This window comes from Phocoena sinus, chromosome 15 (genome assembly GCF_008692025.1).
Source record: "Phocoena sinus isolate mPhoSin1 chromosome 15, mPhoSin1.pri, whole genome shotgun sequence".
Classification (NCBI taxonomy): Eukaryota; Metazoa; Chordata; class Mammalia; order Artiodactyla; family Phocoenidae; genus Phocoena; species Phocoena sinus.
The window spans coordinates 79,623,543-79,641,422 of NC_045777.1; the positions used below are offsets into that span (position 1 = coordinate 79,623,543).

Genomic DNA, 17,880 nt, shown 5'->3' on the forward strand with positions numbered 1-17,880 from the left:
GTCCAAGAGTAGGTTCAGAACCAGCACACCATGGTCTAGGCAAGTCACATGACATCTCTAGGATACTGTTTCATTGCCTGGCAAATGGGGATCCTCAGACTTAGCTGGCAGTTCAAGAGAATCACGCCTGGGCACTCGGCATTATCATGCAAAGGCCTTTTCTGGGCTATGAAGGCTTCCATCCCAGGAAGGTCTGCTACCAGTTGACCTCCCCAGGTAGGGATAAAAGGACTATACCCCAAGGGCACTTGGGTGCTGATAGAGGCAGTATAGCCTGGATGTGAATCACAACCAGTAAGTACTGGCTGTTGGGCTTGGGCACTCTAACCCACAGTTTCCTCATCTGGAAAATGTGACAACAGTACACTACCTACCTGATAAGATTTTGCACTGTGCTTAGCCCAGTGCCTGGCACACAAGTGTCAGCTAACCACACTCAATAACGCCCCTGGGGCTGTCAATCTCACCCAGTGAGGGGTGGGAAGGAAATCTAAGCTGGCATCTTAGGCTGGTTGGTAACCCCCAAGAACTGAAGATAAATATACCAAGTGCAAAATCACAGACTGTCAGAGCTGGAGGATGACTCAAATGATTAAGGTCAACTGCCTCATTGTATGGATAAGGAAATTGAGGCACAGAGAAGTTAAGCGTTGGCTCAGAGCCACCCAGTGAGGTAGAGCTGGAGAGGGGGCTTCTTTGGGCCACAGGGCTCCGCCACCCCATGATGGGACCCAGGGCAGGTCTCAGTCTCAGCTCCTAGGCAAGTGATAGTTACAACCGCCCAGAAAAATAAAGGATGTCTGGGCCAAAATGCCATTCTCAGGCTGGGGACTGTGTTGGTGCTGAGCAGGCCGTCCTGGGGTGGGCCTCTAACCGGACACAACCTTGCTCTCTCCAGGGATCTTGCTCTCCTTAGGATGACTGAAAACTCCACCCTCAGTGAGGCAAGCGGCTGGTGGGCACTGCTGTGTGTGGTAGGAGAACAGAAGGGGCACTGGGCCTACACACTGGGGACCATGAAATTTAGAGATGGAAGGGCTCTGGAGTCTTCCTTCTACCCCACCATACTGACCAGAGAGGAGGGTCGGGACAGAGTGAGATTCACCTGCAGGTCACCGGAGCCTAGCCTGGAGCAGGCCTTCATGAACATATGCACCCAGGATGGGCCAGCACCCTCATTTCACAACAGGCACAGTGATGCCGAGACTGGAGCTTGGCCAGGCATGAAAGGACATAGCGATTCAGCCAGGGCCAGAACACAGGGCACTCAATCCACAGTCTGGGGCTCTCATTTGGCCCCACTGCTCCCAAGGTAAACGCATGGCTGCCCATATTTCCAAGGACCCCCCGGGGGGCAGGCTTGTCCCAGGGCTTGGCCACACCTGGCTGGGCATGTGCTGGGCCCTGCCCTTTTTCTCCTGAGTGCTGGGAGTGGCAGTCAGCAATAGGCATGTGGATGAGGTACCACAGCCCCTCTGCTCCCTGGGCACAGACCAGTTGTTGCCTGGTTAAAGAATGCTCCTTACCAATGAAGTGACAGATGTGGCGTAAAAAGGGTATAATGTTGGCTTCCAGGGAATCTTCTATCTGGATGTGCAGAAGCTTGTCGGCGTCACCTGCAAAACTAAATGGAAGAAAAGCACAGGTAATCAGGCAAACTCACACAGAGCCCTACTGTGGCATCCTTCACCCACAGCGATGGGATCATAGGGGAAGGAGGCTGAACTAGCATCAGGGAGATGTGGGCAAATAAATGAACCCCTCTCAAAAAAAACAGCACCTACCTCATAGGGGTGTTGTGTAGATTAAGTCAATTAATCTATGTAAAGCATTCAGCAATCTGCTTGGCACAAGGTAGTGCCCAATAAATGTGACATTATTATTATTAAACAAACCTGATGCTTTCCTAGAATACAGCAAAGATAGCGAGGGTGGAAAGGAATATGTAATGAATCTGCTATGTTAAATGGAGAAAGCAAGGTGAGAAGGATGGAGAGTGGTGGGCCTGCTATTTTAGATAGGATGGTCATGGAAGGCTTTACTGAGGAGGTAACATTTGGGCAGAGGTTTAAAGGAGGTGACAGAACAAGCCAGGCAGTTATATGAGGAAAGAGTGTTCCGGGTAGAGAATACAAGTGCAAAGGCCCTGAGGGCAGTATGTTTCATATGTTTGAGAAACAATAGGGAGATCAGAGTGGCTAGAGCTTTATGATCAAGGGGGAAAGAGGAGGGAGATGAGGTACGTGGCATGTTTAATGAGAAAATGCCCGCAAGGAGCTTGGCACAATGCCTAGTGTGCAGTGCGCACTTGGTAAATGTTATTTATGCAGACTGTGGCCTACTGGTGACATTCATTCACTGTGGTATGCAGAAAGCTGCAGCAGATTCAGAAATGAAAATATCCTGGTTTAGTTTCTGCATGAGCACTTGCTGTGACAAATACAAGCGCAATTCACCCTGCATTCATTCATTCGTCTATCCGTCCTTCCCTTCCCCCTCATCCCTCTCTCCCTCCACACCTGACCACCCATCCACCATCCATTCATCCATCTATCCCCAACCATTCATTCTTTCCTCAGATACTCACTCAATGCCTACTGTGTGCCAGACCTTGAGCTGGACCCTAGTGGACACAAGATGAATCAAATAGGGCCCCTCCCAGCTTCAAGGAGCTCCCAGTCTGATGGGGGAGGCAGACACATAAACAAATGGCCCCAATCCAACTGGCTAGGTTTTAGGATAGAGACCTGCACGTGCTCCTGAAGAGGAAGGGCAGGGAAAAGTCGAGGGAGCTGGGGAAAGCCTTAAAATGGAGGAGACATCTGGGCGGAGAAGACTGAAGGATACAAGGTTAATATATACAAATCAACTGGATTTCTATATACTAGCAACAATCAGAAATTTAAATTTTATTTGAGTTTTCTTGGCTATGCTGCACAGTTTGCGGGATCTTAGTTCCCCGACCAGGGATTGAATCCAGGCCCCAGGAGTGAAAGCGCAGAGTCCCAACCACCAGCGAATTCCCAAGAAATTTGTAATTTAAATATACCATTTATAATCACATCAAAAATATCAAATACTTAGGAAGAAATCTGATACAAGATGTGTAAGAACTGTACACTGAACACTATAAAACATTGCTGAAAGAAACCAAAGAGCAAAGTGAACGGAGAGATAGACCATGTTAATGAATCGGGAGATTCAACATTTTTAAGATGTCAATTCTTCACAAATTGCCCTATGGAATCCATTCAGTTCCAGTCCAAATTCCAACAAGCTTCTGTATAGAAACTGACAAGTTGATTCTAAAATTTATATGGAAATTCAAAGGAAACAACTTTGAAAAAGAACAACAAAATTAGAGGACTAACACTACCTGACTTCAAGATTTATTATAAAGCTACAGTAATCAAGTGTGGAACTGATAATAAGGTCCTACTGTATAGCACAGGGAACTATATTGAATATCCTGTGATAAACCATAACAGAAAAGAATATGAAAAAGAATATATATCTATAACTGAGTCACTTTGCTATACAGCAGAAATTAACACAACATTGTAAATCAACTATACTTTTTTTTTAATTAATTAATTTATTTTATTTATTTATCTTGGCCGTGTTGGGTCTTCATTGCTGCGCGCAGGCTTTCTCTAGTTGCGGCAAGCGGGGGCCACTCTTCATTGCAGTGTGCGGGCTTCTCATTGCAGTGGCTTCTCTTGCTGCAGAGCACAGGCTCTAGGAGCATAGGCTTCGGTAGTTGCAGCATGTGGGCTCAGTAGCTGTGGATCACAGGCTCTAGAGCACAGGCTCAGTAGTTGTGGCACACAGGCTTAGTTGCTCTGCGGCATGTGGGATCTTCCCGGACCAGAGAAAGAACCCATGTTCCCTGCACTGGCAGGCGGATTCTCAACCACTGTGCCACCAGGGAAGCCCCAATCAACTATACTTTAATAAAAAATTTTTTAAAAGAGAAAAACAAGTGTGGGAAACTGGTATAAAGAAAAACATAGATCAATGAAAAAGAACAAAGAATCCAGATATAATCCTGTACACGTATGGTCAACTGATTTTCAACAAAGGTATCAAAGCAATTCAACAGGAAAAGGATCACCTTTTCAACAGTGATGACTTCCACATACAAAACAATGAACATTGTTCCATATCAGGCACCATATACAAAAACTGATTTCAAAATGTATCACAGGGGGGCTTCCCTGGTGGTGCAGTGGTTGAGAGTACGCCTGCTGATGCAGGGGATGCGGGTTCGTGCCCCGGTCTGGGAAGATCCCACATGCTGCAGAGCGGCTGGGCCCGTGAGCCATGGCTGCTGAGCCTGCACGTCCGGAGCCTGTGCTCCGCAACGGGAGAGGCCACAACAGTGAGAGGCCTGCGTACCGCAAAAAAAAAAAAAAAAAAAAAAAAAAAAACCACAAAATGTATCACAGGGGACTTCCCTGGTGGTCCAGTGGGTAAGACTCTGCGCTCCCATTGCAGGGCGCACAGGTTCAATCCCTGGTGGGGGAACTAGATCCTGTATGCATGCCACAACGAAGAAGTCCACATGCCACAACTAAGACCTGAAGCAATAAATAAATATTTTTTTTAAATGTATCATAAAATGTGAAGGTTAAAACTACAAAACTTTTAGAAGAAAATATAGGAGAAAATCTTTGCATAATTCAAGTGTCCGTATACGCATGGGTCTGTGTTTGGACTCCATTTTGCTCCATTGGTTTATTTTTCTATCCTGCACCAATATCACAATGCTTTACTTGCTTTTTAAGTCTTCGTAACTGGTCAAGTCAATTTTCCCATTTGTTGTTATTCACTATTCAGCTATTTTTGCCCTTTGTATTTCCATATAAAATTTAAAATTACTGTATCAATTTTCACAAATCCATTGGAATTTTATTGGCATTCCATTGAATCTATAGATCAATCGGGCAAGAATCAACATCTTTACAAAACTGATTCTTCTAATCCACAACTACGGTACATCCTCTGTTTATTCCGGTGATCTTTACTAACATCCTCTAGCTATTTAGATAATCTTTAGTAATTCACAGTAATGCTGTATACTTTTCTGTGTAGAAATCTTGCACATCTTTCAATAGGTATAATCCTAGATATTTAATATTTTTGTCCTATTGTAAATTATATGCTTTTAAAATTTCAGCAAACTTATTTAAGTCCAATAATTTATCTGCAGGTTGTTTTGGCTTTTCTGTGTATACAATTAGACTGTGTATAATGAAAGGTTTTGTTCCCTTTTGATTCCTATTTTATTTCTTTTACTTGCCATATTTCACCAACTAGAACCTCCAGTACAATGTTAAATGGAAGTGGTGATAGTTGCATCTTTGTCTTGTTCCCAGGCTCAGAGGGAAAACTTTCAACATTTCATCATTGTGATGTTTGCTATAGAGATTTTTGTAGAATTTTATTTTTAGATCAAAGAATTTCCCTTCTATTCTCAGTTTGCAAAGATTTTTTTTTTTTTTTTTTTTTTTGCGGTACGCGGGCCTCTCACTGTTGTGGCCTCTCCCGTTGCGGAGCACAGGCTCCGGACACGCAGGCTCAGCGGCCATGGCTCACGGTCCCAGCCGCTCTGCGGCATGTGGAATCTTCCCGGACTGGGGCACGAACCCGTGTCCCCCGCATCGGCAGGCAGGCTCTCAACCACTGTGCCACCAGGGAAGCCCTAGAATCCCCTTTTACAGATGGTTATTTGTGCTTTCTCTCTTTTTTGCCAAGGGTTTATCGAATTTATTATTTTTGTAAAACTATTTTGACTTTCTAGATCCTATTTTATTGTTTCTAGTTCATTTTATCTGCTTTTATTATTCCTTCCTTCCTTATTTGAGTTTAGTTTGCTGTTTCTTTGGTAATTTCTTGAGATAAATGCGTAACTAGTTGATTTTTAGCCTTTCTCCTTTTTAATAGATGCATTTAAAGCTATAAATTTCCCTCACAACTTAGCTACACTCCACAAGTTCTGATATATTCTATTTTCATTATCATATAGTTGAAACTATTTCATAATTTCCATTGTGAGTTCTTTTTTGATCCATGAGCTGTTGTAAAATTTATTTCTAAGCTTCTAGGAATTTCCTAGCTATATTTGCAAATTATTGCTTTCTACATTAACTCCACAGTGGTTGAAAGCCAACTCTATATGATTTGCATCTCCTGAAATTGGTTGAATCTTGTTTTAGGAACTATCATATTGTCAGTTTTTATAAATCTATTTCTTTTTAAGTAAGCATTGGTAGCTTGAGTCTTCTGAGGAAACTTAATTTTTCAAATGTATTGGCATAAAGTTGCTCATAATCTTCCAAATTATTCTATTTTTAATTAAAAATTTTATTGAGATCAGTGTAGGTGATCATTTATAGTTTTTATCAAATTTGGAAAATTCTGGCCATTGTTTCTTCAATGTTTCCTGTCTCCCCATTCTCCTTTCCTTTGGAGATTCTAATTACACATATGTTAGGCCACCTGAAGCTGTCTCAGTCTCACTGAAGTTCTACTCTAGTTTCCTTTTTTAAGTCTTTTTCTTCTCTATGTTTCATTTTGTATACTTCTATTGCTATGTCTCCAAATTCAGCGATCTTTTCTTCCACAGTGTCCAATCTTTTAATTCTATCCAGTATATTTTTCATCTCAGACTGTACTTTTCATCCCTAATATAGGGCTAAGTTTTTCCTCACTACTGAAGCAGTAGTCTTCTAAGTACTCTGTTTGATGCACTGTATATTGTGAGTTTTGTTTAATCTGACTGGAAACACAAACTACTCCTGGCCCCACATAATCTCTGGGGATTGTACCACCTGTTGATTTCTATTGGTTTTTCTCCCTGCCTTGAGTAGTTTTCTCACATGCATGTGCTTATTAGTACTTAGCTGAAGACACGGGAGGACTCTCTGCAAATGTCCAGAGTCTTTCTTTGTACTCAGCTCTCTATTCTCCATGCAGGTCTCCTGCAAATTCTAGCCAACTCAACAGCTCTGAGTCCTCAACTCTGTACCCTCAACTCAGAAAGAATAATAGGATCCGTGTTGGCCCCCTCCCTGTATTGTGACCTGCAAACAATTTCCAAGCAATAAGCTGGTTCGATTGTGGAGCTCACCATTTTTTTTCCTCTCAGGAATCATTGTCCTGTGCTGTCTGTTGGCCATTGTCTGAAAAACCCTTGTTTTAGATGCTTTGTCTGAGTATTTTTAGTTGTTTAAGGTGGGGTTGTAAATCTGGTGCCATTTACTCTATCATGGCCAGAAATGGAAATTCTTCTCACTTACGTTCTTTTTCTTAAATTTATTTTTGGCTGCACTGGGGCTTCATTGCTGCACGTGGGCTTTCTCTAGTTGCAGTGAGCGGGGGCTACTCTTCATTGCAGTGTGTGGCCTTCTCACTGCAGTGGTTTCTCTTGTTGCGGAGCACAGGCTCTAGGCGCATGGGCTTCAGTAGTTGTGGCACGCAGACTCAGTAGTTGTGGCACGTGGACTCAGTAGTTGTGGCTCACGGGCTCTAGAGCGCAGGCTCAGTAGTTGTGGTGCACAGGCTTAGTTGCTCCATGGCATGTGGGATCTTCCTGGACCAGGGCTCAAACCTGTGTCCCCTGAATGGGCAGGCAGATTCTTAACCACTGCGCCACCAGGGAAGTCCTCTCACTTACATTATTGAAGGATATATTCTCTGGGTACAAAATTGTGGGTTGGCAGTTATTTTCTTTCAGTGCTTTAAGGTTCTATTATTTATTGCTGGATAACAAAATGTCCTAACACTCAGTGGCTTAAAACAATAAAAAATTATTATCTATCAGTTTCTATGGATCAGGAATCTGGGAGCAGCTTATTTGGGTACCATTGGCTTAAAATCTCTCATAAAATTATAGACAAGCTGTTGTCATCTGGTCTCATCTGAAGACTCAATTAGAAGCTAATTCACATGACTGTTGGCAGGATTCAGTTTCTCACAGGCTTTTTGACTGAGGGCCTCAGTTCATTGCTAGCTGGTGGCTGAAGACTGTCAGGTCCTTGCCATGTGGACCTCTCCATAGGACAGCTCACCACATGGTAGCTGACTTCCTTCAGAATGAGTGAGCAAGAGAGAGTGAGCAATACTGATGCCACAGTCTTTCTGTGACCCAATATCAGAAGTGACAGCCCATCACTTTTGCTTTATTCTATCCATTAGCACACATCAGTAAATCTAGCCCACATTCAATGCTGTGAATGGTAGGAGGTGGGGAATCACCAGAAAGGTTACCAACTACAAAGACACATTCCATATTTCCTTCTAGTTGCAGTGATTTATTTCTGTTGATGAGTCAGCTGTCAGTCTAATTATTGCTCCTTTGAAAGTAATGTCTTACTTTTCTGCTTCTTTTATTTTTTATTTTTTTTGCGGTACGCGGGCCTCTCACTGTTGTGGCCTCTCCTGTTGTGGAGCACAGGCTCCAGACACGCAGGCTCAGCGGCCATGGCTCATGGGCCCAGCCGCTCCACGGCATGTGTCCTCCCAGACCGGGGCACGAACCCGTGTCCCCTGCATTGGCAGGCGGACTCTCAACCACTGCGCCACCAGGGAAGCCCTATTTTTATTTTTTTAATTAATTAAGGTTTTTTTTTGGCTGCATTGGGTCTTCATTGCTGCATGCGGGCTTTTCTCTGGTTGCGGCGAGCGGGGGCTACTCTTCGTTGCGGTGTATGGGCTTCTCATTGCGCGGGCTTCTCATTGCGGGGGCTTCTCTTGTTGTGGAGCATGGGCTCTAGGCACGTGGGCTTCAGTAGCTGTGACACACGGGCTCAGTAGCTGTCACTCGTGGGCTCTAGAGCGCAGGCTCAGTAGTTGTGGCGCATGGGCTTAGTTGCTCCGCAGCATGTGGGATCTTCCCGGACCAGGGCTCAAACCTGTGTCCCCTGCATTGGCAGACGGATTCTTAACCACTGTGCCACCAGGGAAGCCCTCTGCTTCTTTTAATATGTTCTCTCTTTCTTTGGTTTTCAGCAGTCTCACTAAGTACCTAGACGCAATTTTCTTTAGATTTATTGATTTTTATATAGTATTTTTTATTACCAGATGCCTTACTGAATTCTCATGTTATTTATATAAATTCTCTCTGAGCTGAATTTTATTAGCTTTGATCAGGAGCTAGAAGAGGTAGGTTGTACAGTGCGGGGGCCTTGGTGATCATGAGTGGACACAGCCGGGAAGACACAGGCTGACAAGCAAGGCTGTGCAGAACTTTCCTGCTCTTTGAACAATGATGAGTGAGGGTGTGTGTGTGTCTGTATGTTCCTAGCACCAAGGAAAATCCGACATAAAGGTTGCTGTATCAAATGTTTCTGTCCTCTCAAAATTCATATGTTGAAACCTAATCCCCAAAGTGATGGTATTTGGAGGTGGGGCTTTGGGGAGGTAATTAGGTCATGAGGATAGAAATCAAAACCCTTATGAGTGGGATTAGTGCCTTTATAAAAGGGACCCTAGAGAGCTTTGCCCCTTCTGCCACGTGAGGATGCCATCTATGAACCAGAAAGCAGGCCGTCATCCGACGCTGAATCTGCCACTGCCTTAATCTTGGACTTCCCAGCCTCCACACCGTGAGAAATCCTGTTATTCATAAGCCACCAGTCTACAGTGCCTGTTACAGCAGCCCAGATGGACCAAGAGAGGGGTCACTTCTCAGAGGGCCTGAGATAGGAGAAGCAGGGTAAACCAGGGTATTTTGCATCTGAATGTTAAGTACCAAGAAAGTATTATTAGGGTAAGATTTAAGTATGGGGTATGGGGCAAGTGTGGGGTCTCAGTCAGGGGCAGAGGATGCCATGGCCATGCCAGGCAATGAAGTGCAGGCCAGGAATAAATGAAAATAAATGCAGACCCTACTCCAGTGTATGCTGATTTCTAAAAGCCCGTTCAATTCTGTCAATGCATGCCACTAGGAATCTTATATAAATAAATAATACTAATATAAAAAAAATAAAAAAACAATGGTTTTTCTACTTACAACGGCCCTGTCTCCATGGAGACGTTGACATGTGCTTTGATTTTCAAATCCTTCTGAATTTTAGGGTCGCAGGCTTGCCTGAAATTTCCCAGGTAGATCCTGCCTGGCATTATCTCAACAGGGTACGGTTGGAAGTCATCCAGTTCCTGAGGTGGAGAAGGAGAAAGGCTGCTATGATAATAATCCCCAGAGAAGAAGTTGTTTTTGTTTCATCTCTTGAAATGTGGCTCAGCAAACAAGCTTAGAAAGACAAACTGGGACAGTGAATGAGACTAATCCAATGTTCATTGTGGCACTATTTATAATAGCCAAAACATGGAAGCAACCTAAATGTCCAACGACAGAGGAACAGATAAAGAAGATGTGGTACATATAACACATGGAATATTACTCAGCCATAAAAAAGAATGAAATAATGCCCTTTGCAGCAACATGGATGGACATAGAGATTACCATACTAAGTGAAGTAAGTCAGACAGAGAAAGACAAATATCATATGATACCACTTATATGTGGAATCTAAAAAGGTGATACAAATGAACTTATTTACAAAATGGAAACAGACTCACAGACATAGAAAACAAACTTCTGGTTACCAAAGGGGAAAGGTAGAGGGGGGAAGGATAAATTAGGACGTTGGGATTAACATATACACACTACTATATATAAAACAGATAATCAACAAGGACCTACTGAATAGCACAGAGAACTCTGCTCAGTATTCTGTAATAACCTATATGGGAAAACAATTTGAAAAAGAATGGATATATGTATATGAATAACTGAACCACTTTGCTGTACACCTGAGACTAACACAGCATTGTAAATCAGCTATATCCCAATATAAAATAAAAATTAAATTAAAAAAATTAAAAACAGGGACTTCCCTGGTGGTCCAGTGGTAAAGAATCCACCTTCCAATGCAGGGGACACGGGTTCAATCCCTGGTCAGGGAACTAAGATCCCACGTGCCGCGGGGCAACTAAGCCCAAGCACCACAACTACTGAGCTCACGCACCTCAACGAGAGAGCCTGTGGGCCACAACTACAGAGCTTATGCGCTCTGGAACCTGTGAGCCACAACTACAGAGCCCACACGCCCTGAAGCCTGCACGCCACAACTAGAGAGAAGCCCGTGCGCTGCAACGAACAGCCCACGCCCCAACGAAAGACCTCTCATGCCTCAACAAAGATCCCACGTGCCGCAACTAAGACCCGACACAGCCCAAAATAAATAAGTAAATTAATTAATAATAAATAAAGCTTTTTTAAAAAGTTAAAAACAAAACTACCCTTTGATCCAGCAATCCCACTTTTGGTATATATCTGAAGGAAATGAAATCACCATCTTGAAGACATATCTGCACGCGCCCCCCCTGCCCCAGGATCATTTGAGCATTATTCACAAAGACATAGAAATGACCTAAGTGTCCACCAATGGATGAATGGATAAAGAAAATATGGCATATATGTACAATGGAATATTGTTCAGCCATAAAGAAGAAGGAAATTCTGTCATTTGTGACAACATGAATGGACCTTGGGGCCATTGTGCTAAGAGAATAAGTCAGAAAAAAACAAATATTGCATGATCTTACTCATATGTAGAATCTAAAAAAGTGAAAGTCGGGACTTCCATGGCAGTCCAGTGGTTAAGACTCCACACTCTCGATTCAGGGGGCACAGGTTCTATCCCTGGTCAGGGAACTAAGATCCCACATGCCACACAGCATGGCCAAAAATCATCATAATAATAATAAAATAAAATAAAAATTAAAAAGCAAAACTCATGGAAACAGAGTAGAGTGGTCGTTGCCAGGGGCTGTGGGGGTGAGGGAAATGGGGAGATGTTGGTCACGGTTATAAACTTCCAGATATAAGGCAAATAAGTTCTGGGGATCTAACGTACAGCATGGTGACTACAGTTAACAACACAGGGCTTCCCTGGTGGCGCAGTGGTTAAGAATCCGCCTGCCAACGCAAGGGACACAGGTTCAAGCCCTGGTCCGGGAAGATCCCATACGCTGCGGAGCAACTAAGCCCTTGCACCACAACTGCTGAGCCTGCGCTCTAGAGCCCGCAAACCACAACTACGGAAGCCCACGCGCCTAGAGCCAGTGCTCTGCAACATGAGAAGCCACTGCGATGAGAAGCCCTCGCACTGCAATGAAGAGTAGCCCCCGCTTGCCGCAACTAGGGAAAGCCCACGCACAGCAACGAAGACCCAATGCAGCCACAAATAAATGTTTTTTTTTAAATACAGTATTATGTACTTGAAAGTTGCTAAGAAAGTACATCTTAAATGTTCTCATCTCACACACACACACAAAAAATGGTAATTACATGAGGTGACGGATGTGTTACTCTTATGGTAATCATTCTGCATATATGTGTATCAAGTCATCTTGTTGTAAACCTTAAATTTACACAATGTTATATGTCAATTATATATCAAAGCCAGAGGGAAAATTACAAAATTTGATTGTTTCCAAGGAAAGATTATTAGAGCACCAATCAGGTGTTTAGAAACAATTATCATCAAATAATAAGACTAATCTTATAAACAAGTTGGAAAACAGCCAGAAAAGCATGCCAGTCGAAGACTGTTCTCAAAGCATGCCTCCAGGAAACTGAGAACTAATGGAAATTCCCCTAACGGTTCCTTGGGTGACCTATTACAGTTCAGATGTCTGTAATAAAGCAGTGGCTACATATTTGTTGTTGTCATGGATTGAAAACTTACCTGTTACGTTTAGTAAAATAAAACCTAGGCATAACCCCAAAAGAAAAAAAAAAAGAAATCCACTAACATTGTATGAACTGATGTTTCTAATACGATCTGTTTAGAGACCCCTTTGTTCCCATCAGTTTTCCATGGGAAATGCTAACCTATATAATTTCAAAGGTCAAACCAGCTCTAAAATGCCTCTGGCTCCAAGTCTGACTCAGAAATAACATCTTAAGTACCTCAAGCTATTTTGCTGTCCACTTGAGCCTCTCAGAGCCTTCTGGCTTCAGCACATCTCCCCTCACCATGAACCTACCACAAGCCCGCATTCCTCCCAAACTGTTAGCCTCAAAAGCCTTTATCAATGAGCAGACACCACGCTGAGCCAACCCTCAAGTTTGTGAGACACACGGCCCTTCTACGTGCAGGCAGGCCCACTACTTGCGGATGTGACCCAAAGCATTCCCCAGGGTTCAGGGTGATCCCGCCCAGGACACTCAGCTTGCCGGGGGCCAAATGAAATCCTCCTGGTTTCTTTCGGAAAATCTCACGCAATACCCACCACAAATCTGTCAACTCTTCCTGACGCTTTCGAACCAGCTTCCTTTCCTGTGGTTGTAACAGCTGTGCGGAACGGATAAAACAAGCTCTGCTGTTAATTCTAGAGGACACGATTTTGACAACCACATCGACAAATGTAAAAGAAACTGGTGTCACAAATTAACATGCCCAAACCGAGCCCACTGCCTTCCCCTGACACTGCCACCGCCTCCTCCTGTGTCCCCTTCTCAATGAGCCACACCACTGGCCACCTGTCACCCGCACCTGAACTGTGGCATTATTCTAGACTCCTCCCTCTCCCATACCCCCTGCCCCATGTCTAATCAAAGCGGTTTCCTATGTATTTCTTGAATCTGTCCTCTCCTCTTCATCCCTGACTTCTAGCAGGTCTCCCCAGACCCACTCTGCCTGCATTGGTCTGGGCTCTGCTCTGCAATCAGAGTTGATCTTTCTAAAGGGCAATCTAACCAGGTGCCCCTCCCCGGACTTAAAACCACTTGGTGGCTCACCAGCATCTCTCTCTAGTGTGGTCTTCACACGTGCCCTAGTCACAGAACCCCTTTGCTCAAAGTGAAATCTTATTTAAGGGGTACCACATATAAAACGGGAAATTAGAAATCACTGTGTCTAAAGGAGAGGGGCAGTCTCAGAGCTCAAATTCTGTGCCTCCATCTCCCCTCGCAGGAGTTCCTTAGGGAGCAGTAGGGACACTCCTGCTTTACACTGTGTCAGAACACGTAACAGGAAAGGAGTGGGGCTTTCATTCTTGCCCCTGAATTAATAACAAAGGTCCCAAAGTAGGGAGTGGCAAATACTTGGAACGTACATTCTAAAGAGGGCCACATACAAGCAGAGTAGAACTCACCCATCCAGGCCCTGCTAGATACCACCAGCCACCACCCTACCCCTCTTCCCAATCTACTTAAGAAGACTGGGGGCAAGGACAAGTCTCAGGTGTATACACGTCAAAACTGACCAAACTGTACATTTTAAATAGGTGCAGTTCATCCTATGCCAATTCCACCTTCCTAAAGCTTTAAAAGAAAAATAAAGAAGGTGAGGTATCAGCATGTGACGTCTTGAGATCAGAAAGAGTCCCTCCCGTCACTGCAAAGCCAGTAAGATGCTCCTCTAGGAGCGAGGAGGAGTGCCTGGCAGGACGGGGAGGCTGGCTGTACACCTGTTGAGCTGAACATCATAGCTCAGTGGAAGGAGGAGAAGAAGGCCTTTGGAGAACTTGACATATATACCCTGCATTTGGGAACAGGTATGACCCCCAACACAGGTCCCTAGCTTTTCACACAGGCTGACTGGGGCAGCCAAGCCAGCGAGGCAAGAAGGGGCCTCCTTCCCTACTGTCACACTCCCCTGTGGCTCATTCTGGGATTCAGGTGAAAGAATATGGACGTGGTGGGAGGTCATGAGCTACCAAGGGAAGGGAAGGGCATTGGGGGTACTCCTGTCAGGAATTCTCAGCTGGCTCTCTCTGAAGGATGCTCAGTAACAGACGGGGCCCCCTGAACACAGCCCCAAGAAAACCAGCAACAAAGGCCAGCAGCAGCACACAGAAGCTGGCTGGGGCAGAACGAGAAGGCACTTCCCCACCACTGACAAACAGGCAGTCACACAAGACAGGGCCCACCCTGGACCCCCAGCACCAAAGGGACCAGACCCAGAAGAGGGGACGTAAGGAGATGCCCATAAAGCTACCCCACACCCCTCCCCACTCCCAGCCCTCAGCCCCCAGCAAATGGAAGGCTGCCCAGCTCTGGAAGATGAGAAGAGAGGAGATTTGAGTTGAGATTGGAATGTTAAGCTAGCCTAGGTTGTACTGGACTGTTTTTATGCCCTTTTCAAAAAATTACTTCAAAAACACACAAAAGTAGAGAGAATAGTATAACAAACCTTGGATCTATCACCCTTCTGCAAGCATTATCAACTTATGGCCCATTTTGTTTCATCTATACCCCTGACTCCCCAACCCTCCCCAGATTATTTTGAAGGAAATTCCAGACATCATGTCATTTTAATTATAAATATTTCATTATGTATCTCTAAAAGATAGGGACTCATATTTTTAAAAACATAGCCATAATAATGTCATCACAACCTAAAGAAATATATAACAATAATATAATATCATCAAATTCCAGTTCATAGGCGCATTTCCCCCGCTGTTTTATAATATGACCAGACTGAAATTGTCCATAACCGAAAGCGGCCAGAAAGTATGGAATCTGCCCATCATGCTGCAAAGGGCAAGAGTGAGAGCACAGTCGAAGGCAATTGCTGCAGGTTCACATTCCACTACATTCAGACCCTTCAAGAAACCAGATACTATAAAATGCCCCCAGGGACCAGTCCCTGCCTGCCTATCATTGCCACCCAGTTTGGCTCCAGGAAGTAAGTGCTCCTCTGGGCTCCAGACATCTGGTGCATCCCCTGGCCACACCTTATTAAAACCCGCCTCCCAATTTTTACTGTATCCTCTGGACCCAGCCAGGGTTTGTGAGGCCAGACGGCTAAGGATGGCGAGGCAGCCTCGAATCGTGATGGCCCTGCCTGCCCGTGTGACTTTGACCACGACCCACCATCCAGAACGTGCTGCCCCGGCCCCCTGCCCTCTGGACCAACCTCATCTATTAAACACCGCCCTGGATTTTGCCTGAACCTGGCGATTATAAATTCATCATACTGGACTGGACCTCCTAGCTGCCCCAGGTTCATTCCCAAGCCATCTTTGACATCTCTTCCATCTTTTCCATGTCATCTGTCTCCTTCTCCTCTTTCTCCAGCCCTGCTCCCTGGCCCTCGGTCCCCAGGGGAAGGCCATGCTCCCATCCAAGCCTGCCTGTGCTCAGCACCCTGCCTTACCTGTGGCATCCAGATGATCTTCTGTGTCCGGAAGAAGTGGTACATGGCCGAGAAGCTCTCGTAGCCTCCTCTCAGGATATGGATGGGGTGGCGGGCAAGGTGAGTCAGGGTTCTGCCATACTCAACGGCAGCTCCAAGCACAATTCCTAAGAGTAGAGACCAAAGAGACCAATGTCCCCTGTGCGCTCACCATTTGCCTAAAGGCCCAGTGGATAGGCACTCCATTCTGAAAAGCAATTGTCTAGAAAGCTGAAGCAAATATAAATAGAGGTGAATGTTACAATTAAAATTTAAAAAGCAATTCACCACCAAGTAAGTTGATCTTTTTCTATAAACTCCGAGATTTCATTTTTTTTCATATTGTCGCAAGGAAGGATGATTCAACACGAGGGGAATGTGTATGTATGTATACAATATCACATATTATATACCATGCAATTCATCTATTTAAAGTATATAAATTAATGTTTTTTATTATATTCACAGTTGTGTAACCATCACTGCAGTCAATTTCAGAACATGTTAATCACTCCCAAAAGAAACCATGTACCAGTTAGAGGGTTTCATTCCTCATATCCCTCCAAACATCCACCTCTAGGCAACCATTAATCTAATTCCTACGGATTGACGTATTCTGGACATTTCATAGACATTGAATTATACAATATGTGGCGTTTTGTGTCTGCTTTCTTTCACTGAGCATAACGTTTACAAAGTTCATCTATGTTGCAGCAAGTGTCAGCACTCCATCCTTTTTCGTAGCTGAATAATATTCCACTGTGTGGCTCTCCACCTTTTGTTTACCCATTTATCTATTGATGAATATTTGGATGTTTCCATTTTGTGACTGTTAAGAATAAGGCTGCTATGAACATCCATGTGCAAGGTTTTGTGTGCACATGTTTAATTTCTCTTGGTATACACTGTGGACAAAGAATGTTGCTTGCCATATCAGTAAACAAAGGATGCTGCGGCCATCAAGCCATCAGCCACTGCAGCTGCCCCTGACTGTGCAATTTTCCATGAGCAGGCAAATTATATGCGTGTGGTTTTTGGTTTTTGGTTTTTGTTGTTCTGTGGTTGTGATTTCTTACCAAGTGAGGACGGGGGCTCCATAGCACTAAAGTGAGGTCAGGTATAGACTGTAGACGTCGCTGTCTTTACTGACCAACATTTCCTAGGATTTCAGGGTCCAGCCGACAACCCTAGGATTGCAGACTGGAGACCAACAGGATGAGCTTAGGAAAGAGGGGACAATTTCCTGGCTAAGGACCTCCTGAGAAGACTGGTTTTATTAAAGGTGGAAGCCTAGCGCCACCCAGTGACCGCTGGTGTGAATGCCCAACCCATGGAACTCCACGCATATATATTAGTCACTGAGCCACAAGCAGCAGCAAGGGGTGGTCAGCCCAAAGCAGGGGCTGAATGGAGAATGCAGTGGAGCCTCAGTGAAGCAGATTAGAACTGACCACGCTCCAGCGTGTGGCTGGAGTGACTGCACTGTTCTCCAGCATCACTACCCTGGCCTTAGGAGACCTGACAGAGCCAAACTGCCCAGGTTTGAATCCTGGCCCCAGCACTTGCTAGGTGTGGTGGTTTAAAAACTCTCTCCACAAACCTAGAAAAATGGTACAGATGAACCGGTTTGCAGGGCAGAAGTTCAGACACAGATGTAGAGAACAAACATATGGACATCAAGGGG

General features: G+C 44.5%; 1 protein-coding gene across 3 annotated transcripts in view; it reads right to left on the minus strand.

Moving 5' to 3' along the window:
* STYXL1 (serine/threonine/tyrosine interacting like 1) overlaps positions 1-17,880 on the minus strand; it is a 57,306-nt gene that overhangs the window by 9,829 nt on the left and 29,597 nt on the right. For 2 of the 3 annotated variants that reach the window (XM_032606059.1, XM_032606060.1), the window contains 3 exons: positions 16,179-16,324; positions 10,016-10,161; positions 1,527-1,624 (listed from right to left, as the gene is read on the minus strand). In XM_032606059.1, coding sequence (XP_032461950.1) covers positions 1,527-1,624; positions 10,016-10,161; positions 16,179-16,324 — 390 coding nt within the window. The remainder of the gene's footprint in view (positions 1-1,526; positions 1,625-10,015; positions 10,162-16,178; positions 16,325-17,880) is intronic. The other variant, XM_032606061.1, reaches the window with a different exon arrangement.